Source organism: Puma concolor, chromosome A3 (assembly GCF_028749965.1).
Source record: "Puma concolor isolate L17-30 chromosome A3, mPumCon1.1.hap2, whole genome shotgun sequence".
NCBI classification, from domain to species: domain Eukaryota; kingdom Metazoa; phylum Chordata; class Mammalia; order Carnivora; family Felidae; genus Puma; species Puma concolor.
In genome coordinates, this window is record NC_141669.1 from 95,877,048 (window position 1) to 95,902,593 (window position 25,546).

The following is a 25,546-nucleotide window of genomic DNA, read 5'->3' on the forward strand; positions in this document are numbered from 1 at the left end:
GTGGTGACTTACAGAAGGTGAGGTGCACCCGCGGCACCAGAGATGGAAGTAGGAAATGCGGTCATTAGGGGTGTGCTCCTCAACAAATCAGTCCCCTAAGAAGAACTGATCTGAACAGAGATCAAATCCATTGCACTCTTGGAGTGTCCCGAGATCCTAAGAGGGAGACCCATTTGTTCCCTGTGCCAGAGGGACAGGGGAGTATGGAAGAAGATCTCCAAAAGTCTGTAATCTAATAGCCTGAAGCAAACCTATTTCTATCACATTTCCACTTAGTGTTATCATTTCCTTGGAATTATTCTTAAACCTGGTCATATGGCTATTTTCTTCTTTCTTAGCAGAAGTGGACTGCTTTCCTTTCAAGGAGTGTATCATTAGTGTTTGAAACCTAATCTAATATCTTATACTTCCATGTGTTTAATTTCCTTTTCCCGAAAATCCATTTTATTTGGTTACATTGTTCAGTAAAGTCATCCTTTTTATCCGTTACCAGGCTGTGACATTTACTTTGAATGATTCATTTATTTGGGATCTTAAACCATCCTAGAATTTAAATTTGCATTATATTGAAAGACAAACAGAATCTCTGTAAAAAATGATGTATGGCTTTAGGCTGTATCTGGCATCTGTTCCTATCTTGATGATTATGGAATTTCATCCATTTATTTAGGATTATTGAGTGCCAACCCAGCCCACCTATGGATTTTCCTCTGGGTGGCAGATACCAGGGAAGATGTGAAGGATATAGAAGTCCATCGGAGCAGAGTTTCCTCCTTCCAGAAATGCCCCTCCCAAGGTTCTGTGATGTGGCTCAGAACCTTCTTCATCCCTCCCCAGTCCCTCCTCCATCTTCCTTTCCTGCGAATGTACTTCTGCCCCTGCTGCAGAAGTGGGAAGGTAGGAGTTCCCAGCGGTGCATGCTCTCCTTTTCTCCTCTACGGCAGTCTCCAGACCCATGACTCATTGCTTCCTGTCTGCAGCCCAGGCCTCTCCGCCAGGACACATTTGTCATCTCCCCAGTATTTCTCCCCTGACATCCCTTCGGACCCTTCAGACTCGACAGTTCCCCTTGTCACTTGAGCCTTGAACCCCTAAGTTTTGTCCTGCCTTTTCCCTCTCTCACCAAGAGTGAGCAGCCCTACAGCCTGAAGCCTCCTCTCCCTTCCCTCCAACCCTGCTTTCTTGAGGCCCATGTCACATCTTTCTCCCTGACTAGCTCCTCTTCCTCCAGTCTCTCTCCCTTCTAGGCCCTTCCAACATGTGCCCTCCCCTGCCATTATCTCTCAAGTACTGGCCATATCTTGCTGTTCATCTACTTAAAAGCCTCCAGTGATCCCCAGATGCTAGAGACTATTGTTGCCCCTCCTGCCGTGACAGACCCTTGGCAGGCTGACCTATACCACTCTCTGTCCATGGGTACTTACATAGTCTCTGGGTCCATTCAGTCCACAGGGTACTTACCACCTTGCAGGTTGGGTGTCTGTCCTCCCAGATAAGTTGTGAATGCTGTAATCTTTCTCACCTTGCTTCCTCCAGCTCCTAGAACAGTCCCTGGCACATGGTCTGCTCCTCTGCAGGCATCTTCCATGAATAAATGATCCAGCAACAGTGCCCGGGGGGCTCTCTTCTCTGCCAGGCCACCTCTCCACCTGTTCCAGAGTGTGCTCAGTGAGGACCTTTGCATTAGAAGACCCTCCCCACAGTGTGTAGTGTGTACCACGCATACCATAGGCATTTGTGGGGACAGTTTTTCATTGAGATATAATTCGCATACCATAAAACTCCCCCTTTTAAATTGTGTACTACAGTGGGTTTTACTATATTCACCAGATTGTGCAACCATTAGCATCATCCAATTCCAGAATGTTTTCATCATCCCCAAAAGAAACCCTGTATCCACTCTGCCCGCAGTCCCTGGCAAGCTCTAATTTCTTTTCTGACTCTGGATTTTCTTTTTCTGGACATTTCTATAAATGGAGTCACACAATATGAGGCCTTTTGTATCTACCTTCTCCCACTTAGCAGTGTTTTCAAGGGTCGTCTGTGTTGTAGCTGGTTCAATATTTCATTCCTTTTTATGGCTGAATAATATTCCACTGTATGGAGAGACTACATTTGGTTTATCCATTCTTCAGTTTATGGACATTCGGGTTGTTTTCACTTGTTGCCTATTACAGAGAATGCTGCTGTGAACACTTGTGGACAGGCTTTTGTGTGAACGTACATTTTTATTTATTTATTTTTCAATGTTTTTATTTATTTTTGGGACAGAGAGAGACAGAGCATGAACGGGGGAGGGGCAGAGAGAGAGGGAGACACAGAATCGGAAACAGGCTCCAGGCTCCGAGCCATCAGCCCAGAGCCTGACGCGGGGCTCGAACTCACGGACCGCAAGATGGTGACCTGGCTGAAGTCGGACGCTTAACCGACTGCGCCACCCAGGCGCCCCTGAACGTACATTTTTAGTTCTCATGGGTGTAGACCTCAGATTTCCTGGGTCACGCGTCTGACTCCTGAGGGGCTGATGGCCACACTGTTTTCCACAGCAGCCGTGCCATTCCACATCCCACCAGCAGAGTGCGACAATTCCAGGTTCTCAACACCCTCGCCAACACTGTCATCCTTGTCCCTTTGGATGATAACCATCTTAGTAGGGTTAAAGGAGTACCTCAGTGGTTTTTATTTCCGTTTCCCTAGTGGCTAATGATGTTGAGCATTTTTTATATGTTTGTTGGCCATGCATTTGTCTTTTTTGAAGAAATGTCTATTCAAATCATTTGACCATTTTTTTAATTGAATTGTCATGTTATTATTGAATTACAAGAGTTTACATATTCTAGGTATGAGACCCTTATTAGGTAACTGATTTGCAAATATTTTCCCTCATTCTGTGGGTTGTCTCTTCACTTTTTTTTTTTCCAGTCTCTTCACTTTGTTGATACATTTTCCTATTTTTTGTCTTTGGTTGCTTGTGCTTTTGCTGTCATATCCGAGACCAGTGAGCGTTTTAAAGCTTTATCCTTTGACTGCTGTTTGCCTAAGAAATGAAAAGGTGTTATCACCATCCTCTGCATCCTCTCCTCCTAAAGCTTCTGGTGGTGGGACTGATGGAAGAAATCATCTCATTAATTTCCTCGTTTCGTAAATTATTCTTAGCTGTCCCTTCTCCGAGCTCAGACTCTTTGCAACTGTTGATGCATCTTTTCACTAGGTTTAAAGTATATCTATAGATATAGTTAAAACATTTGATTCAGGGTAACATTCCTCAGTCCACAGCTGTTTTAAATAGTCTCCTTTTCACCAGATTTCTGTGAGCACAGTATCTGTCCTTGTGTGAGGAATGTGCCCGCCATCTTGTCCATAACACTTTGTTCTCTGCTTCATCCTGGAGGGCTGCTTCCACCTCTGCCTGTGCTCCATTTCCTCTTCCCTGCAAGTCAGGCACATCATCCAACCAGACACCTTCTCTTCAAGACCATTCTCAGAAGTTATGGTCATTTCAAATCTGCAGGTAGCCATCGTACCATTTCCACTTGCTTAACATATATATATCGTGGAAATAGGCAGAGAACAAGTACTGTACAAGCCCAGGGGTTAATCATATAGATGCAAGCCAGCATTGACCTCTTCAAAACGTGAGGGCGTGCTGGACTTTCCTTAGTGGTGGCAGACCTTCTCAGGGTGATCTAGAAACCTAAGTGAGGCCACACTGCTCCCTTGCCTCAAACCATTCAGACCTCCTGTCACCCAGACCCAGCCAATCTTTCAAATGTACCTCCTGCCCCTCTTGCCACCCTGGGGTGGGTACCAATCTCCTTTCACGTCCTGAAACTCCTTGGGGCTCCTTCCAACTCATGCCTCTCTGCACCTGTAATGCTCTCACAGCTGCTTGCCTCCACCCCCTCTTGATTAGCCCCTTTCTGGCCACTGCTTCAGAGGCTTCCCTGCCCTTTCTGTCCTCGCTCTCTACCTGGCACTGACGTAAGGACAGCTCCCCTTACTCTGTGCACCTGTCTCTGCTGGAATGTGGGCCTGCTGAGGGTAGGGGCAGCCCCTGTCCTGTTTCCCAGTTATGTGCCCATCACCAAGCACTGGTGGGCACTCAGCACATATTTCTTGCACAGATAAGCATTTGAGTGAATGTGGACTTGCTTTGTGAAAATGGCAGAGTCCCTTGAAATCAAGTGTACTGAGCAGAGTAGGATGCTGAATAGAAATCATGCACACAGGCCTGTGTATATATGTAGTGTGTTCACCATTCTCTAGTTCAGCCCATTTTGTCATTCTTAGTGTGAGGTAATTCTAGCAAAAGTATCTTTGTAGGAAGACATATTTTCTCCTGGAGCAATATTCCCCCACCCCATGGATGGCATTTGTATCCACAGCTTTTCACACCTTTCTGGAAATTTTGAGCTCTCATATTTTGGTCTGTTTCTGGAACTAAGGCCTTAAGAATAGCACTGCCTCTTTTCTGCTTTTTCTGTGTCTGAATCAGATGGACCTATCATTGTTATCTCTAACTATATTTTTTATATCTGCCTTTGGTTTTGTTTTTAATGTTTATTTATTTTTAAGAGAGAGAGAGAAAGAGAGAGAGAGAGAATGCAAGCGGGGAGGGGCAGAGACAGAGAGAGAAAGAGGGACACACAGAATCTGAAGCAGCTCTAGGCTCTCAGCTGTCAGCACAGAGCCTGATGCGAGACTCGAATTCATGAACCATGAAATCATGACCTGAGCTGAAGTCAGACACTTAAGCAACTGAGCCACCCAGGTGCCCCACTGCCATTGGTTTAAAGAAGCTCATTCTGTCCTTACAATAGGTGAGAAAAGATCCCTTTGATTAGTACTATATTCCATTCTCACCAGATTGCCTATTTATATTATGAGATATTTTACACATACTAGAAAATAGCTAACATTTACATAAGTTCTAAAGAATAATAAAACATGCCCCTGTACTGGCCCCCCCATGTGTACTGACCAATATATTTGACCTTTCCCTATGCAGCCTCTTCCCCCACCCCAGATATAATCTGGGTGATAGTTTCACTGCATATGTGTGTATTCCTAAAGCAGTATGTTTTACTTTGCCTGTTTTTTAAATTTATGTAGAGGGTCACCTGGGTGGCTCAGTTGGTTAAGCTTCTGACTCTTGATCTCAGCTCAGGTCATGATCTCACAGTTTGTGAGTTTGAGCCCCACGTCGGGCTCTGTGCTGGTGGCACAGGACCTGCTTGGGATTCTGTCTCTCCTTCTCTCTGCACCCCCCCCCACTTCTGTTTTCATTCTCTCTCTCTCAAAATAAATAAATAAACTTTAAAAAAATAAATAAAAATAATGGCATGAGAACAGACACTCAGATCATTGGAACAGAATAGAGAACCCAGAAATGGACCCACAAATGTATGGCCAACTAATCTTTGACAAAGCAGGAAAGAATATCCAATGGAATAAAGGCAGTCTCTTCAGCAAGTGGTGCTGGGAAAACTGGACAGTGACATGCAGAAGAATGAACCTGGACCACTTTCTTACATCATACACAAAAATAAACTCAAAATGGATGAAAGACATCAATGGAAGACAGGAAGCCATCAAAATCCTCGAGGAGAAAGCAGGCAAAAATCTCTTTGATCTTGGCCGCAGCAACTTCTTACTCAACACATCTCCAAAGGCAAGGGAAACAACTGCAAAAATGAACTACTGGGACCTCATCAAAATAAATAGCTTCTGCACAGTGAAGGAAACAATCAGCAAAACTAAAAGGCAACCGATGGAATGGGAGAAGATATTCACAAATGACATATCCGATAAAGGGTTAGTATCAAAATCTATAAAGAACTTCTCAAACTCAACACCCAAAAAACAAATAATCCAGAGAAGAAATGGGCAAAAGACATGAATAGACACTTCCCCAAAGAAGACATCCACATGGCCAACTGACACATGAGAAAATGCTCAACATCACTCATCAGCAGGGAAATACAAATCAAAACCACAATGAGATACCACCTCACACCTGTCAGAATGGCTAACATTAACAACTCGGGCAACAACAGATGTTGGTGAGGATGTGGAGAAAGAGGATCTCTTTTGCGTTGTTGGTGGGAATGCAAGCTGGTACAGCCACTCTGGAAAACAGTATGGAGGTTCCTCAAAAAACTAAAAATAGAACTACCCTATGACCCAGCAATTGCACTACTAGGCATTTATCCAAAGGATACAGGTATGCTGTTTCGAAGGGACACATGCACCCCCATGTTTATAGCAGCACTATCAACAATAGCCAAGGTATGGAAAGAGCCCAAATGTCCATCAATAGATTAATGGATAAAGAAGATGTGATATATATGTGTGTGTGTGTGTGTGTGTGTGTGTGTGTGTATGTATATATATATATATATATACACATATATGTATATTATATGTATATTATATGTATTATATGTATATGTATATTATACGTATATGTATATTACTCAGCAATCAGAAAGAATGAAATCTTGTGATTTGCAACTACGTGGATGGAACTGGAGGGTATTATGCTAAGTGAAATTAGTCAGAGAAAGACAAATATCATAGGACTTCACTCATATGAGGACTTTAAGAGACAAAACAGATGAACATAAGGGAAGGGAAACAAAAACAATATAAAAACAGGGAGGGGGACAAAACAAAAGAGACTTATAAATATGGAGAATGAACTGAGAGTTGCTGGAGGGGTTGTGGGAAGGAGGATGGGCTAAATGGGTAAGGTGCATTAAGGAATCTACTGAAATCATTATTGCACTATATGCTAACTAATTTGGATGTAAATTTAAAAAAAATAAAAAATAAAACAAGTTAAAATAAAAAATAAAATTAAAAATAAATATAAATGTATGTAGATAGAATTGCACTTTACATGTTCTTCAGTGAGTTACTTTTCCATTAACATTGTTTTTTAAGTTTCATCCATACTAATCCACACACCTGTGGTTTATTTTCACTGCTGTATAATATTCTACTATGTGACTACATCTATCAGTAGAACTTAAAAATAGTTTCTCTCTCTTTTTTGACTTTGCCACTGTCTATAGAATATTATAAACATTGTTACATGTGGGATTGCTGGCCCACAAGTCTGCACATCTGCTGTTTCTTGGATAATGTGAAATTGCCTTCCTGAGAAGTTAAGCCAATTATCTCCTACCAGTAGGCTCTGAGAATTCCTCTGCCTATCCTCTCTGACATTTGGCATTATTAGATTTTTTTGTTTTGCCAGTCTGGTATATATAAAATGGTATCTCATTGTGGCTGTAATAATCCCTGATTATTAGTGATGTTAAGCACCTTAATATCCATTCATAGTTTATGTTCTGGAAATGCTTGTGTATTTTGCCCATTTTAACTTTTTTTTTATTTTTTTAATGTTTATTTATTTGTGAGAGAGACAGAAACAGAATGAGAGTGGGTTCGGGGCAGAGAGAGAGGGAGACACAGAATCCAAAACAGGCTCCAGGCTCTGAGCTGTCAGCACAGAGCCCAACGTGGGGCTAGAACTCACAAACTGCAAGATCATAACCTGAGCTTAAGTCATATTCTCAACCGACTGAGACACCCAGGTGCCCCTGCCCATTTTTTCTAATAGATTTGATTAGATTTGATTCTTTTACTGATTTCTGGGAGTTCTTTACATGTTCTGGACATTTACCCTTTGTCAGTTGTGTGTGTTGTAGATGACTTCTCCCACTTTGTACCTTGTCACTTTTTATGGTATTGTGGTAAATAGTAGTTTTTAATTTGAATACGCCCAGATGTACCAGGCTTCCCCCTTATGGTTCATGTTTTTGTTTCTTATTTAATGAATCACTCCAAATCCCAAGGTCATAAAGAAGTTGCCCTATACTTTTCTTCTGGAAGTTTTGTATCACTTATGTTTTTATCTATGCAGATTTTTACTTCAAACTGAAAACTCCCTAATCTCTCTTTATAAACTGCCTTTGCTTGAAATATGTCTAGCAGTGTCATAACCCAGAGCAATGGGCACAAATCCTAGGCATTCAATACATATTGCATAAAGCACCTATAAGCTAAGTAGTATGAGTGATGTAAGGATGAACCTGACCCATACAGTATAATACGGTATACTCATAAGGAATATAATGGGCTAAGTCGTGGGTGCCAGAAAGATATGCCTAATCCCAGAACCTGTGAATGTTAACTTATTCCAAGAAGGGTCTTTACAACTCAGTGAAGGATCTTGACATGAGAAGATCATCCTGGATTATCCAGGTGAGCCCTAAATCTAATAACAAGTGTCTTTATAAGAGACACACGAAGAGGAGGAGGCAGTATAGCCAAGGAGGCAGGGATGGGAGTGATCAGTCACATAGAGCCTCTGCAGGAAGTAAGGCCCTGCTGACACCTTGACTTTGAACTTCTGGCCTCCGAGAAGTGTGAGAGCACAAACTTCTGTTGTTTTAAGCCCGCCCCCCGCCCCCTGCCCCCTGCCAACCAGTTTGTGGTCATTTACAGCAGCCACAGGAAACAAATGCAAGGATATTTAAGATGAGATGGTTCTACATGGTAACTACAGTCAGGGCTTCTCCTTATTCCACTGTCACACCCTCAAGGGATGGATGGAGCAAGCAATGGTGGCAAACTTTGCAAGTGCCACGACTTCTCAGAGGCACATGGGGTTGTCCAGAGCCTCCCAGGCAGTGCTGAAACTTGGCTTCCCTCCCCTCATAGACCACTGCCATGGGAAATGGAGTCTACAGAGTCACAAGTGCGACCAGCTCTGGGTGGGCTTGTGTCATCGATGAGGGGCTGCATGAGTTAAGGAAAACCAGGGATAGGTAGGAAAACTGCTGCAGGACACACAGATATGACATCAGAAGGCTCCTCCAAGGCTGTTTTGTCAGGCTGGGCCTAGTGGCCACTCCTGGGAAATTTAGGGAAGGTCTTTCCTTAAAAGAAAAAAAAAATAGGGGCACCTGGGTGGCTCAGTTGGTTAAGTATCCGACTTTGACTCAGGTCATGATCTCGTAGTTTGTGAGTTTGAGCCCCACATCTGGCTCTGCTGATAGCTCAGAGCCTGGAACCTGCTTCGGATTCTGTGTCTCCCTCTCTCTCTGCCCCCCCCCCCAGTCATGCTCTGTCTCTCTCAAAAAAGTAAATAAAATTTAAGAAAAAATTTAAGGAATAAATAAATAAAGCAGAGAAAAGGGTGAAAATCCTAAACAGCAGTCAGCAAACACATAGCATGATTAAGTAAAAAGAAATGAAAATGAGGTAATTGTTATTTTTCTGAATTTATAAAGTCAGCATAGTCTGTGGGTGTCTATGCAGCTTAAGCCTATGGACTCAGGTTGATTTTCACGCCCATATAGATTTAAGTCAGTAGTTTAGCTCCCAACCTTGCACGAAACCCCAAACTTAATCCTGTGTACTTTAGAAATCAAGCTGAAAGCAGTAAAAGTTAGAAGACCTCGGTTCTGGTCCCAACTGTACCACTGAGTAACTGTGACTCTGGAAAATCACTTGAACCCTTCGCATTCCACTTGCTGATCAGTAATGTGGAAGCCATGACACTCACCCCAGCTCACGAGGGTCTAGCATAAAGGAGGCTTGCTTGTCCTAGAGACACAGAGGTTCCTCCAGCTTATCCACTATGTTCTTTCTGGGAGATGAACCCCTAAGCCCATATTAAGTGGGGGGAAGGAGCGGGCAGTCCACATCTCACATGTTTCTATTGTGCTCTGGAACCTGGGTCGCGTTGAGGCTTCAATATATGATTCCATCTGGTCCTCTGGGCAACCCCAAGAGCAGATGTCAGTGTCCTCGCTTTACACATCAGGCAACCGAGGCTGGGGTTATTGGAACAGCTTGTCCTGGGTCCCCCCACGGTAGCAGGGAGAAAGCTGGAACTCAAACCTAAGCCCGTCTTGTCTCCAAAAGGCAAGCTCCTTCCTGTCAGACAGCTGCTGCCATTTCTAAACATAAAAACAAATAATCAGAATAAAGTTGGGGAGTTGGACTTGTATTCTCAGGCTTTTGTAACCCAGTTGAATTTGTCTTGAGGGTGTCAGAAAGTTCTCCTGGAAGTTTTTGATAAAATAAAAGTGGCAAATACATATTTATTCAAGTAGAGGGATATCAGTAATTGATAAAATTCTTACATCAAAACATAGACACAGCGGGTCACTGAAAAAACTCAAAATATGTAGGAACCAAGATGGATTGCTAGGTAGTAATTTAAATGTTCTCCGAATTGAGTAATCAAAGGGAAAATTCTCTCTTTAAAAAAATACTTGTGTGTGGTTTTTAATGAGATAGTAATTTAGAACAGAATTGAAGTTTTACATTTGTTAGTGGACTTTCTGAGAGAACAACAGAGCAGTGGCTAGTATTAAAACAGGTATTGGATTTGTGACCAGGTGTCTCTTTAGCCACCTGCTTTCAGCCAGAGGCACTGACCATCCACTGCCTGGCATTATTACAGCATTTGGTTCATATCTTAACATGTCTTACACAGGAGAGGAACCTTAGAATAGCGTTTCGATGTCTAAATTATAAATGCCTTTTTTTTTTTTTATTTATATAGAAAACAACCAGCATTGAAGCCCTAAAGATATTAGATAAGAAAATGTCAGGGGTGCCTGGGTGGCTCAGTTGGTTAAGCGACCAACTTCAGCTCAGGTCATGATCTCACAGTCTGTGAGTTCAAGTCCTGCATCAGGCTCTGCACTGATGGCTCAGAGCCTAGAGCCTGCCTCAGATCCTGTCTCTCCCTCTCTCTCTCTCTCTGTCTCTCTCTCTCTGCCCCTCCCCCACTAGCACCCTGTAACTCTCAAAAATAAATAAACATTAATTGCACGGGTCCACTTATATGCAAATTAAAAAAAAGAAAAAGAGGGGCGCCTGGGTGGCGCAGTCGGTTAAGCGTCCGACTTCAGCCAGGTCACGATCTCGCGGTCCGTGAGTTCGAGCCCCGCGTCGGGCTCTGGGCTGATGGCTCAGAGCCTGGAGCCTGTTTCCGATTCTGTGTCTCCCTCTCTCTCTGCCCCTCCCCCGTTCATGCTCTGTCTCTCTCTGTCCCAAAAATAAACGTTGAAAAAAAAAATTTTTTTAAAAAAAAGAAAAAGAAAAGAAAATGTCAGGTGATGCTGCTTCTAATTGCCCTTGTTAGTAGTTCTAATAAATTCAGTTAAATCCCAGAGCTACGTACATTCTTTAAAGCTACTAAAAGAAATGATTTTTGGCACCCTGAGCTCCTTCGCTGTTTCTAAACAGTGCCAGGATTGGGGTGGTGTTTGTTTTCTTTTTGTCATGGTGTTTACATGCCCTGGCGTGGGCCTTGAGTGAAAATGCATTTGGTGATCTCCTGGTCTCCCTGCAGTCCCTAATGGATGTTTGTCTAGATGACAACACCCAGTTTAGCGCTGTTAACGCTCCAATGACAGCATAGGACCAGCCTGGGGGTGGGGGAGTGTGTGCTACGTGTGACAAGGGCGTGAATGCGAGATTGGGAATCTTCTGTGAGGTAAACACTTCCTCCTCTGGTATCCAGTTCTGGAAGCACCTTTTTGTGCTGTCTCCCACAGTGCCTTCTTTGAGGAGTCAGACCATAAATGTTCAAGTCAGAGAATCTCAAAACTTGATTATCACCCCCGGTAACTCAAGTGCTGGACTTGCTCTTAGGAGCCCAGATTTCTCAGCCTTGACAGGGACAAGCTTACCAACTGGATAGTGTCATTCAGGGAGAGGATGACGAGCTGCTGTCTGAGGTCAATTTCTGTGGTATTATACATGACATCTCTTTGTAGGGTTGACTGCGAGCTTGATTAACATCGCAGCCACTCTTGCAGATATGTGGCTTCCATAGCACATTTAGCAAAATGCATCCACTCTTCTGTTTTGTTCACCATTGTCCCAAGCACTGTATGTGGATGTGTTGGACGCAGTGGGGCCTTTCAGGAAACAGCAGGACCATTCTAGGCAGAGCATGACAAGTCTTTAGAGGGCCGCGCCTGCTCTAACCCGGGCCCTCAAGCAGACTGCGGTCTGAAAGGGGGAGCCATGAATTGCGTGTTGACAGCGGGCCACGGCTGTCCTAAGGCTCAGGTGGTTGTCAGCCATAAGTTTAGCTCAGCTCTTTGAGTAATTTGTCACGCCTCGCTCGGCCCCTGCTGGGCCAGCACGTGCCAGCTTAGTGTCAGAGTGCCTGTTCGCCAGACGGCCACTCAGGCCTAACGTCCTGCTGTTCCCTGGACCAGCGGCTTGCTGGGGCCGTGCACGGAGGGCCGAGCTGCGCGACAGCCAAGTGCTGTGCAGAATAAGCGTGTTCATAATGAGACGTGAATGGCATTAGTGGGTCCCTCTAGAATTGGGCCTGAGAGGATGCCTCTCACCGTGGAAGTTTGGCAGCCTGTTCATCAGGGCGAGTCACTGGGAGTTCAGCCTGCATTCGAGAAGCCGGTTCAGACTCCCACCACCCAGGCCTTAGGCTGCCGTGACTGTCTGCATAAAACACTAAATTCATCAGAGGGGCCACTTTTGAATTCTTTTTTAAAGTTACATAGAGCAAACGTAAAGAGAAATTCTGGAACAGAGCTGCCCCATAGCTCTCGCCACGACAAAGGACGTGTTTCACATCCATGCAATCCAGCACAGTGACCCCAGCTGCATGTGGCTGCTGGGTGCTTGAAATACAGCTAGTGGGACAGAGGAACTGAATTTCTATTTTTTTATTTTAATTAATTTAAATTTAAATTTAGATAGCCACATGCGGCTCATGGCTACTGCAGTAGACAGCACAGCCCCAAGATGCCTCTGGTCTCATGGTGTAAAAATCTTCCTCTGAATATAATTAAAAGGGGCAGAAGAGGAAGGGCCTGCATTGGGAAATCCATATGCATACTTTGACAAAAGAAAATAGAAAAATATTTTCCAATCTTAAAACACATGCTTACTGAAAGCTAATCGGAAAAGCATAATTGTCACCAACTTTTATTTTTAAAGAGGCTGTTTTGGAAAGATAGTTTTAAAATACAGTGAGAAATGCTAGGATTACTTTTGCTCTTCCAGATTAGCAAATAATGAACTGATTGATGGTGATCCACATTCCCTGTGTTCCTGGAGAATTAGCATGATTTTCAAAACGACTAAAACACATCTTTTAACTTTTGCATTGATAACTAGGAAGGGGAAAATGAGACGTCATGCTGACTTCCCCAACTGTTAATTCATAAAGTCATACGCGCGGTGCCTCCATCCGCTGTCGAATTGTTCTGACGTTATCCTGTTATTGGAAGTGCATGATTCACCTTCCGAGGAAACAGAAGCCATACACAAAAGGGGAAGATTTGCTTTCTGCCCTATGAAAGGCTGCCACACGCAGGGGTCCTATTAAGACAGCTGGAAAGTTGCTTCAGCGTGTTACGCTTGTAAGTTTTATTGGTGACTGGTTTTTGATTACACATTTGAATGTGTGTGTTCCAGACTGCAGTTTTAATTAAAAGGCAATAGTCTTTTCTTTTTTAAATTGCATTGTGCACTCTCTGCTAGAGTCCCCCACTTATTAGTTCCTATTTTCTAATGCTCGTAGCCTGTCCTGGCCTGAGGCACTGGTGCCCCCTTGGAGCATACCTTCCTGGCCTTCCCTCTTCCGTGCAGTGTCTTTTTTTTTTTTTAAGTGTACACCAATTCTTGCTTCAAGTGTCAATTCATTTTATAGGGACTGAGAAGAACATTCTATCCACTGACCTAGGAAGGGAAGGTCCGACATCATCACACAGCCGTCAGTGGAAAGAGATGCCGTCACAATCAATGCCTCTGTTTTTGTTTGTTTGGATCAACCTTAATGATTTTTTGCTATGATTCTATAACTATTGATGTTCATATTTTTCAGTAATACTGGTGTTGGATGTAACTGACTGAAGTCTAAGAGACACAGGTCTCAATATCAGAATCTTACCGTTAATTATGACTTCTATTTAATTCCCTGGCAAGAGGTTAACAGACTTGGAAGGTACTTTCTTCCCCCCCCACACACACACACACATAAAAGTTGCATAACCATATTCAAACCAGAGTGAACCGTGTCATTGTTATATGTGTCGTTCCACATGTGCACTTGTTTCCTTAATCAATGACTGCAGCTACGAAGAGAGAGCTCTGTACCTCGAAGCAATAATTCAGAACCACCGAGAAGTAATGACGTTTGAGGATTTCGCGGCCCAAGTCTTTTCTCCCTCGCCCAGCCCCTCCCTCGGCGGAACGGGTGAGTGTCTGCATTATTCTGCCCTCCCTCGCTTAGGACGCACTCGAGCAGCAGATGTACACCTGTTTTTCACAGATAAATGCTTGCAAATTTAAGAAGAGCATTCTCCCTCTGAATCAACTAATGAATATCAAAAGGAATGATGACATTCATTTTAATTTGTTTTGTATCCGAGCTGTTCACTCAGTGCTTTTCTTCAGCTATCCTGTTAACCCCCGAATCTAGCAAGGTTAATGAACTTTTTCTCAGTAATGTGCTCCGGTTCATTCAGGAGTGTAGGTTTCTTGCTGAGCTGGGAATATGTTGTTTAAAAGCGATGCCCGAATCAGTGCTTACTTATCAAAAAAGTGTTCCTCACAGTCGAAGCCGTTGCTACTAATGCTAAATGGGGATTATGCTGCCGAGATACTCGGGTCAGGGATTAATGCAGGAGAGATGGAAGGACAGTGTCCCCTGGTCCATCATTACAGCAGAGCCTCGTGCACGCTTTCTCTCTGGAGTGGCCTGTGTCACACGGACAGGCTGCCGACCAGCGCAGCACCTGGCGTGGAACCTGTTTAGAAACTGGCTTTCAATCATTTTCATTTATTATGCCAATGGAATATTTCAGAAATTTCCATGAATGTCCTTGTTTTTAGGTTTTACTCTTTTTGTATTTCCAATTCAAAAAAAAAAAAAAAAGGGTACTACCCCTTAAACTGATTATATGATTACTGTGGGTTTTTTTTTTCCCAAAGAATAGAATTACTTGTGAATTTCTGCATGTAATTACAGATTAATTGCCTTTCAGAGAGTAAATGGGATATTTAGTCAATGCATGTTGAAATTCTCAATGAGGGGCTTCCTTCTTCTTCCACCAGTGTAGACACAACTGTTAGCATGCTTAATAGATTTCTAACCTGTGTCAATTGTCTCTGAACACTGCCTTACTTCTCCGATTCTGACTTGTTACTAAATATCTTACACACAAAGTGAAAAAAAATTAAATTCAGTGAAATAAATCACTTACAAATAAAATCAGCCATGCATCATTGTTTAACATCGCTGGCTTCAATCCTTGCCTCTCCGAGCTTTGTTGGGAGATAAGAGGGAGAGGCTTGCACTTTGCACAGGGAGCCAGGAGCAGCAGGCAGAAGGCCGGGGAGATAAGCAAGCTGGCCGAGGTGCTGGAGCCGGGCGATTTACATAATCACGCCTCTGCTTCCTGGTGAGGCGTCAAGAAACACAGGGATGGCCTCTATTGATCTTTGTTGAACTGGAATACTAAACAACATGAGAAAGCTTATAACTTAAAGCTTTGATTAATGTTTCCTATATTAAAAAAAAAAAAGTAGAACAGCTGTGAATTGAATTCTTTTATACCCTCTGCCAACATTCTATCTAAAACCAAAAAAAAAAAAAAAAAAATCAGTTTCAAGGGAAATGGAGATTTCACACCACTCTGGCTAGAGGTTGAAAATCATTTCTAGTGTGTAGGTGAAAGAACATGAAGGATCTGTAGCAAAGCTAATTTTTTAAAGATCGCATTCAGCTCTTTTTCATCCTCATGAGGTCCTGGGACTTAGTTTTTCTGTGCAGGGTTTTGTGAGTTGTTGGGGTTTTTTTGTTTGTTTGTTTGTTTTTAACTCTTAAGAAAGGTTTTTATTTCTTATAATTAGAAGAAATGAAATAATAACTAGGTATTGACATTCCTTAACTCTTACATTCTTAAGGCTCTAGATTAAGATGTTCCTGAAACAAATATTGATGAGCTTTGTTTTCCATGCATACTTTAGCATCTATGTAAATTAGTTTGATCTTTTCCAAAAGTTCATAATTATTTAAATCCATCCAAATGAGCTAGTGTGTAGGTAATATCTTAAGTGAGTCTCCAGAAGTGATTTGGGTTTTTCAGGACCTGGTATTTGGAGGCAATGGCTAGCAGGCTTCTTCGAGAGCATCACGTTGCCAAGGTCACTTAGCAGATAAGGGTCTGACAGCTCATGAGTGGGCCCTGGGACCCATACAAAAGGAACATGAAACCAAACATGGGCTATCAAGACAAATGCTGTTTCTTCCTCCTTTCAAATTGTTTGCATCCACATTACATTTCATAATGTTTAGGGTTTAGAGCATTCCGTGTTGAATGATAAAATTTTTTTGTACACATATCACATCAGTCCATGAATGCAATTTTAAGTCTGGGTGGCATGTTCTCTGTCACCACTTTGCATATCTGCCCACACCAAAGATGAGGAAGGAACTGGAAAGGAACTTGATGCGAACTGAAATCTGGAGGCAGTGCAGCGAGGGCGGAGCATTTCCAGACCATAAATAGGCACATTTTCAAAAGCACATCCTCCGCTCTTCACATACCAGTTTTGCTTTTGAGGAATCCCTATCCCAGCCTATTACCACTTTTACAGATGAAAACATTTTTCATTTATTCGGTGTTTCCTATTTTCTCGGGACAAGTACAGTCAAACCCACATGAGCCAGCTAGCTTAAACTAAGAAACAGAGGTGAACTCTTCTCTTCCAAGCCTCAAGCCAACTGGAAAAATTGACCCTGAGCCGCTTAAGCCCCCACAGTGCACTTAGGACCCAATCAGACCGTCTGGGCCAGCAGTGCCATCAAAGCAGGGCCTTGGGCTCCTGCTCACATGCATATGCACAATCTGAGGAATTAGGGGCTCCCAGGTTTTCTTTGTATCCTCCATGCAAGGGGCTTTGTTGTTAATGCAGAGGCAGAGTAACCTGAACCCTGTATTCCTTCCACACTGTGTTTGTAGCAGCAAGCAGTCCCATTTCTAGAGGGAAGGCCTGTGATATCAGCCTTGGAGTCCTATGCATAAGTAGGAAGTGTGCTCAATGGGAGTGGCTTGTGCCCAAAGACGCTGCTGTTGGAAAATGCCTTCTCTTCAGACTCCCCCTGCCCCAGTGCTGTTCCTTGTCACCGGAGGCAGCTAGAGAGGTGCACACTGGCCAAGTAAATGTGTTTCTCTTCATGATTCACTGTCAACCACTGATGAGGATGTAGGGTCTTTAATTGTTAGCTAATAGGTGGGTGCTCCGCTTCTTAAAAAGAGGTTTAAAAAAGAAACTATTTTCCAAGTCTGAAAATGTTATTTTAAAACACCACCTACCACATACATATTCTGTCTACTACTTGTACTCATAATACCTAGTACATAATAAGTATATGAGCTGCCTTTTTTTTAGCCCTGTAGTTTATGTTCCTTTTGATTCCTTCCTTATTGACCAGCAATTTCTGAAAGGTAGCCAGTGTTAAAATATTTGCTGCAGTTAACACACACACACACACACACACACACACACACGTGTGTGTGTGTGTGTGTGTGTGTGTGTGTGTGTGTGTGTGTTTACATACATATATGTTTTATGCAGGTATACATACTCATTTAACACATACACACATTGGGGTGAGGGACTTGGCTTGTGTTTTCATGCATGTTCCTAAGGAAGGGGGGGCTGCAGAGAGGCCTTCAAAGGGTTAACTGGAATGGGCACCCTCGACTGCTGGGCGGGGCTGATGTAATCACTGCAGCTCACAGCCAAGTGCATCTGTTCACCATGAGGTCATTCTTCTGCATGCTAATGATTTGGAAAATCAAGTCTAATGTTTGACATTATCGGAAAGGATATAAATAGTATAAATCTTTACCTTTTGGAAGCTGGTCTTATACACAAGAAGAGAAAAAAGAAACTTTAGCTTGGACCTGAGATTTTGTTTTTTCCAAGAACTGCTTTAAAGGTTGTGTCTAGATCTTAAAACCTTGGAGGAATCCACTTGTGTCTGTTGATAAATGAATCCCCAAATCACTATTACAGTCACAGCTAGCAATTTGGTAGTGGAGGACTACAGGTATGTCTGATTTAATATCTGATTTTAAGAATTTCCAAGTGCCTTGGTTGGAACCTGATAAAGACTGAGTTTTTCGAAGAATGTCCCAAAACCAAGTTAAATGAGTTGTTCTCAGTATACACAAATCAACAGTGTTTGCTGAAGATGCCAACACTGTTTTTGGTTCCTTTCTACCTTAATATTCCTGTAGGGAACCAGCAGAGGGAGCACAAATCTTTGTTTATTTGTGAGCCCTACATAAACACATTTGATTCCTCCAAGATGTGGTCAGACATACTTTCACCTTTATGATAGGCTAGGTGGTAAAGGTTCCAGAATTTAGAACAAGTGGGAGCAAACTCCTTATTCGGCTCCACCCTATTCTGTCATTCTTGATGTAGGTCATATTTGGAGCTTAACCCAGATTAGTCTGAGTCGGTCTTAGGAGGTTGCCACCACCATTCCTATTCACAAAACCATAAGCTTTCAGCGGTCACGCTCAGGAAGTGTACATGTGCCCTCTTGAAGAGGATTATTGTGCTCACCTACCTAATATAAAAGACTTTTGTAATTTTCTTCTACAACAAAATCAAATTAAGTTCATAGAACCTATCAGAAGACTCTGCGTGGTGTCACTGGATCATTCCGGTGACCCTCATAAGACTGCAGGTGTATTGGTCTCAAAGTGAAGCTGGCAAGTGGATGCTACACAAACTACTTTTGTAACTCATCAGCCTTTACCTAGAGGAGTTCACCGGCTGGACCCCCGAACCATACACAGTGGCTACATGTGCCAGGATGTTGCAGGCTTGCCATTCTGCACACAGATCCCCCACATGACCAGTTTCCTGGCAGTTAGCAATCAGGCTGATCCCCAGAAACTGCACAAGGGAGACTCTAACTGTAACCCCCCAAAAGATGACAGATTTTCCCCATTCATTGAGGGTGGTCATGTTACCAATTCACTCAGCCTCTCTCTCTCTCTCCCTCTCTCTCTCTCTCTCTCTCCCACCCTCCTCCCCCACACTCCTCTCTCCTCTCCTTCCTCCATTCCTCCCTCCATGTTAAAGTGTTCTTCATAAGGTTTCTATTGATAACATTTCTTATGTGTTCACCTTCCTATTAAATTTGCTGAAACCAGCAAAGAACACTGGAGAACATGGAACTAGAAGAAGCTTCAGGGGATATGAAGCCTAACTGCTTCACATCAATTTTGAGTAAGCTGAAGACCAAGCTATAAAGGGACAACCAAAAGGCGATGGGCAATTTGGCAGTGGGGTCCTCACCCCTCATTCCACACTTTCTTTTCTTCCCAAAGTGGAGTCCAGTTTTAGTGACATCATCCAAGACTCAGATGGTTACCACCATCCCCTACTTGGTAAGCTGTCACCAAATGCTGGCTGTCAGTTATATTGGTCACGGAATTCCTAACCAGGCAGTTATAAGAGTTTGTCAGTCTACAAACTCCTCCTCCCTGAGGAGGAGAGAAGCAAATACTATCTTAATATTTTTCAAACAGAGCCTGTTCAGGAAAGCTGTACCTTCCTCATTGCTCTTCAGAAAGTCTTCAGGAGACAAGAATGAAATTTAGGGAAGTGATAGTGCTGGAAACATAAGCCACAGAAACTCAGGTTATGGTTGTTCTGATGACAGTCAATCACTTCGCTGGCCAGCACACCCACATAATTGTGACAGTGTATAAGGCAGCCTCGTAGTTGTGGCTGCAGAATCCTTTAAGGAGCCCTCTCACTCCTGCTTCTAACCAACCACATCGAACAGAGGAGGGAACTGAAGCCCAGAATATACTCTGACTTCATGGAGTGAGCAAACATGCATTAGAGGCTCCCACGTGCCCTGGATAAGTCAGGTCCCAAGGGTTCAGGCAGGCCATCCCAACACTTGGAGGGGCCTCTGACATTCTGGGGGTGGGAGGAACACGGCCAGGACCCAGACCCAGAGCCTATGTACCCACACGCTGCTGCTGAACCCTAGAATAAAGGCAGATGGCAGTGCCTATCAGCAAACCTTTGACCCTTCATACTCCATTGCCAGGGTTAATGGATCTTCCTCCGTCAGTACTTTACACAGCCCAGGCTTGCCTTCTTTTGCTCTTTCTTGCATACAGTCACCCTAATCATTTCAACTCCACTGTTTTCCTGTCCTCCTGGCTCAACACAGGCCAGAACCTTCCACTGACACCAGCCTCCCCAGCTTCCTTGGAGGCTCTTTGCAGGAAGGATGGATTCCCTTGAGTGGGCTAGTGTCTTCTGCGTTCCAGTGTGTGGCCACAGCCATGTTACCTGTGGTTCTACAGCTTAGTCTGATTCTGTAAAATGGGTCTAATAAGAAACTTCCTTAAGGGTATTCACAAGGATTCAGCAAGTTAATATGTGTAAAGAGATGAGCACAGTGCCTGGCACATAACCCTCAGCAGGTGTTTACTGGGCTATCATGCTCACCCACCCTGTCTGTCCATGTTTTTCCTCACTCCATCTTATGCAAACCTCTTCCTCTTCCAGCCCATCTTCCTTTTGTCATCCTCTTGGAACATGCACCTCCCAATTCTTCCTTTCTCATCCTGGAATATACCACTGCCTACCCATTTACCTGTCTGCTGGAAGGGGAGTGCAGGCCAGGGACCGCAGTTGTGGAAATGCTATCCTGGCGCCCTCCGTGGGGATAGTCCCATAAATCAAAGCCATGGCTGCTGGCTTTTTATTAATGTTAGTTAAAGATCTGGAAGAAAGCTCAGAACTCCAATAAAATCATCCAGAATTTTCCCTTAAAGACAAGTTCTGTTAGGTCATTGTCTATTCAAGAACTCAGGCCACCCCCACTCAGCAACCTCAGCATGTTTGGCTGTAGCCAACCGGGTGCTGCCGCATGGCCTACAAAGAGCTAATTGCCCCACACAGAGTTTCTATCCCAGCAGTCCCACCCAGAGCCAGCCTGAATCTTCCTTTACACATAACCAGCTCAATTCTGACCCCTTTCATATGACATATTTTTTAAAACTTACAATGTATTCTTCTTGCAAAGATGATGAAGCATCCATTGGGTTTCCTTAAACCACCCATAATGCCATCATCCACACCCAGTAATGCTGGCCCCAGCTTGTGATTCACCTGCGAATCCCTATGTATTCTTATGCTATATCCCTCCTCTAGAGATGTGCATATGTTGATCTGGGGTGTGGCCTGAGCATGAGGATTTTCTTTTAAAAACTCCTGAGGGCAGAGCACCTGGGTGGTCCAGTAGGTTGAGCTTCCATCTTCAGCTCAGGTCATGATCTCCAGGTTCGTGAGTTCGAGCCCCATGTCAGGCTCAGTGCTAACAGCTCAGAACCTGGAGCCTGCTTCAGATTCTGTGTCTCCCTCTCTCTCTGTCCCTCGCCCCTTGCACTCTGTCTCTCTCAAAAATAAATAAACATTTGAAAAAAACCTCCTGAGGGCATTTTATTATGCAGGCAGGACTGAGAACCACTGTCAAGGCATCTTTGTAATGCTTGGATCCTCATTTTAATGTGCCATTTAACTTGTCATTACTTCTATCTTGGTTTTTCTTAGCCTATGTAAGTCATGTGTGTGTGTGCGTGTGTGTGCACACGTATTCTATCTATAATGGGCAGTAAATCCTTTAGAGAATGACACATGTAATTTCTTTCTTAAAACATATGCAACAGGAATAAAATAGAAATGTGGACAGAATAATTCAGGCTGTTGCTTGAAGTGGCATAGGTGTCTTGAGGCCACAGACATGTGTTGGGCCTGAGACAGATGCAGGGCAGACTCCTGTGATTGTTCAGCTGTCCCCTCTCTCCCTGGTCTCCTAGTGAAAGTGGACCAGTGATAAGCAATATGACCAAAACCTGGTGTGAAAAAGGCAGGGGAAGCCACAGGGCCTAGGTACTCCACAGACCAGATAATGTGGTTTGAATAACTGATATGTGATTTGGCATCCTTTCCTAAATGGTATTGTAGATTTTTAAGAGAATTCTTGATAGCCCTGTTTAGCACCAGATTTTGCTTCATGCTTATTCATCTCTTTTTCCTCTTAAAATGCTTTTGTTGTCCTCAGTGTCAGCTCCGGGAGGGGAAAGAAAGAGATGAGACAAACATTTGTTCCATTTGATCCAGTAGACCACAGTGGTGCTACCTGTCAAATGTTGCCATCTCCAAATTCACCCTGCCCCTCCCCCCAGGGCTGTGCTAAGCATCTTAAGGGAACACAAAGACTCTGGAAGCTTCATTTTCCATGTCTTTCCTACCCTTCTGGAGCTTGCAGTCTTGTTAGGGAAGAGCAGATATTCAGGAACCACTAAAAAATGGCTACTTATGAATAAGCCCAGATTAGTTGCTTCTGAACTATAATCACATATCAAAAAGATACACATATCAAAAAGATCAAAGAGAGAGAAAGAGATACAGTGGGCCAAAGGTGTGGGTCTGTTGGGTTGAGATTTTCCTGAAGTGGGCTGTGCCATCTACCTTGTGAGCCTGGAAGAGAATGGAAACTTACCTAACATGTATTAGATACACTACTAAGTCCCTCACCAGTCATTTAAGAAAATTTTTTTCATGTTTATTTTTGAGGGGGTGGGGAGAGAGAGGGCGTGTGAGTGCACACATGCACACGAGTGGGGGACAGACAGAGAGAGGGAGACAGAGAATCAGAAGCAGGCTCTGTGGTGACAGCAGAGAGCCCGACACAGGGCTCAAACCCACGAACCTGTGAGATCATGACCTGCACCAAAATCAGATGCTTAACCTACTGAGCTACCCAGGCACCTCTCCCACCAGTCAATTTTTAACTTCCCCACGTTGGCTAAAAATTGAGATGTATGACAACTGGAAGGCCATGGACAAGAAGAATAAAATAGGGGACAGGCAACATGGGAAGAACACAGAGGAAGAAATGACTCCTTCCAGAGCCAGCGTGGGGAACCACCACCCCGGCCGTGAGGCTGGTGCTGAGGTTAGGGGATGTTCACAGATTCCCAGAAAAAGAAGGGACCCAAGAGTATTCATTCTAAAGTACTGCCATCACATTTAAATTGTTCCTTTGGAAGAACTTGAAGATGCTGGTTTTTCTGTGAGCTGTCTTGACTTTAGTTCTGACTTTGCAGCCTTCACAGGGTTTTAAATGCAAGTGGCATCTTCCTCCCTGCCTAACTGTTAATTACAGTTCCCGTGACACTTTTGCAGTTGCCAAGAGATGGCCGGCAGGTACCAAGAATTTTTCTCAGAGGCAATTTTTGGAAATGACTCTTAATTAAAGCTCATTTGAAGTAACATTGAGGATTTGTTTCAGAAGAACCTGGAGCTTCTGACACCCCATGTTCACATTGGGATGTGAACTGCAACTGTGACCATAGTGTTCTCCTGGTTCTAGAGGGTGGAGCATGTGCAAACCACAGCCATTAAGGTGGGCTCCTGAAGACCCCATGACCTTGCTTAAGTTTCTAGCAACAACCAAGCCAAAGCAGAGGCTGAATGGAAGCTCTCTTACTAGCATTTAAGTCTGCTGACAGAAAATAGAATATTACATTGTCTCCTTTTCCAGAAGTATATATGCTGATAACCAGGAGGTAAACCTCTACATAGCATAATAAAGAGAAAAGCTGGTTCCTTTTCTCTAGTTAACCTACAAAGGCCCTCAAAAGGCTGGGGCATAAAAATCCCTAAAAAAAAAAAAAAAAAAAAAAAAAAAAAAAGGGAAACATGCCAGTCAACTTTGTAAAAAACAAACAAACAAAACTACCCCACCATAATGTATTTACAGCATTCACTGGCCAAAATTCATTTCTCAGCACAGAGGAAACCTAATAGCATCTCTGTAGAGTGTACAGAGAGAAAGAACAGGCAAAACCCTATTTTTTGACCACTTCAGGAATATGAGACAATGAAATCCCAGATGCATAGAGGACACATTCTACCGGCCTGTGTCCCCACACCAGGCCCCTCCCACCTCCCCCTGCAGTGCTGAGCCCTTACCTGTGGTGGGGTCCTCAGCCTACTCGGTCACCCAGCCTGTCTCTTCTATCAAGCAGGGTCGACTGATCTTGAGATTGCCCGAGGGTGAGGACAGCTGCTGTGGGTCTTCCAGGACTCAGGAGGCAGGGTCCTGCTCCCCCCGCCCTGATCCCAGGCAAAACCAAGGAGTGCAGGTTCCCTTGCCATTGCTGCTGAAGTATGTTTGGCAGACCCTGCAGCTGGTTCGTGTCCCAGAGCCTGTGCGTGGTAGTTAGGGAAACCCTGTTCCCTAGCTCTGTCCCCAGGGCTCAGGGAAGCAGCTAGAGGAACAGCCTGACTGTTACAGCAGAGCCCTCTGTAACACCTGGGAGAGCGGCTTTCCAAGTCCAGGCCCTCCTGACCGGGGATGTGAACCAACCCAAGAACATCAGGGCGAGAGTCCCAGAGGGAAGGGATGACCACAGAAGAAGCCAGAAACGAGACTCCGCAGGCCGCTAGGCTGCCTCTGTTCTTTATTCCAATTCCCTAAAACTGGTGACTTTGCTAGAGGCCATATTTATATATTAAAGCTCAGTCCAGCTTGGGCCCTGGGGACAGACCTTTGGTACAGCCCAAGTGTATGGGAACTGTGGCTTCACTTCTAAGATCATCACAGAAGCCCCCTGAGGGTCAGGGCTTCACACATTCCTTCCACGAATATTTACTGTGCACTAGTATGGAAGGTACAGAAATGGGCAGAACAGCAACCACACCCTCCATGAGGCCCATCTTGTAGTTTTTTTAATGTTTATTTATTTTGAGGGGGTGGGGGGCAGAGACAGAGAGAGAGAGAGAGCAGGTGCTGTGCTGGCCGCCAGCGCAGAGCCCAGTGCAGGGCTTGAACTCACAAACCATGAGATCATGACCTGAGCTGAAACTAAGAGTCAGACGCTTAACCGACTGATCACCAAGGCATCCCTGAAGTTTATCTTTTAGATGGGTGAGAAAGATGCTGGCTTCTCAGAAGCTGAGGGGTGCCAAGAAAAAAAAAAAAGCAGCAGGGAAGGAGGACCAGGAGTGCAACTGAGAAGCATCACTGGGGTGCTAGCCTCTTCGACATGGGATGTGGGGAAGGCCTCACTAAGAAAACATTTGAGGAGAGGCTTGAAGGAGGTAAGGGAGCAAGCCATTTAGAGTCTGGGGGAAGAGCACTCCAGGCAGAGGAAACAGCAAGTGCAAAGGCCCTGAGGCAGGCATTTCCTGGTATGTTTGAGGAACAGTGAAGGGCCCATCATGGTTAGAGCAAAGCAAGCAAGGAGGTGAGGAGGAGGAGGAAGATCAGAACAGCCTCACAGACCTAGGGAAAGACTTTGGCTGTTACACTAGTGAGCAGGGCAGCTCCTGGAGAGTGTTAAGCAATGGGGTGACACGATACAATTCTTGATTAAAAAGATCACTGAGTTCTATGGGGAGGATATTCTAGGGGAGG

The 25,546-nt window shown here is 44.0% G+C and overlaps 1 protein-coding gene across 6 annotated transcripts in view; it reads left to right on the forward strand.

The window, feature by feature from the left end:
- The window catches only part of RALGAPA2 (Ral GTPase activating protein catalytic subunit alpha 2), a 328,194-nt gene that overhangs the window by 291,403 nt on the left and 11,245 nt on the right, over positions 1-25,546 (forward strand). For all 6 annotated transcript variants that reach the window (XM_086701563.1, XM_086701564.1, XM_086701566.1 and 3 more), the window contains one exon: positions 14,142-14,263. In XM_086701563.1, the coding sequence (XP_086557689.1) occupies positions 14,142-14,263 (122 nt within the window). The remainder of the gene's footprint in view (positions 1-14,141; positions 14,264-25,546) is intronic.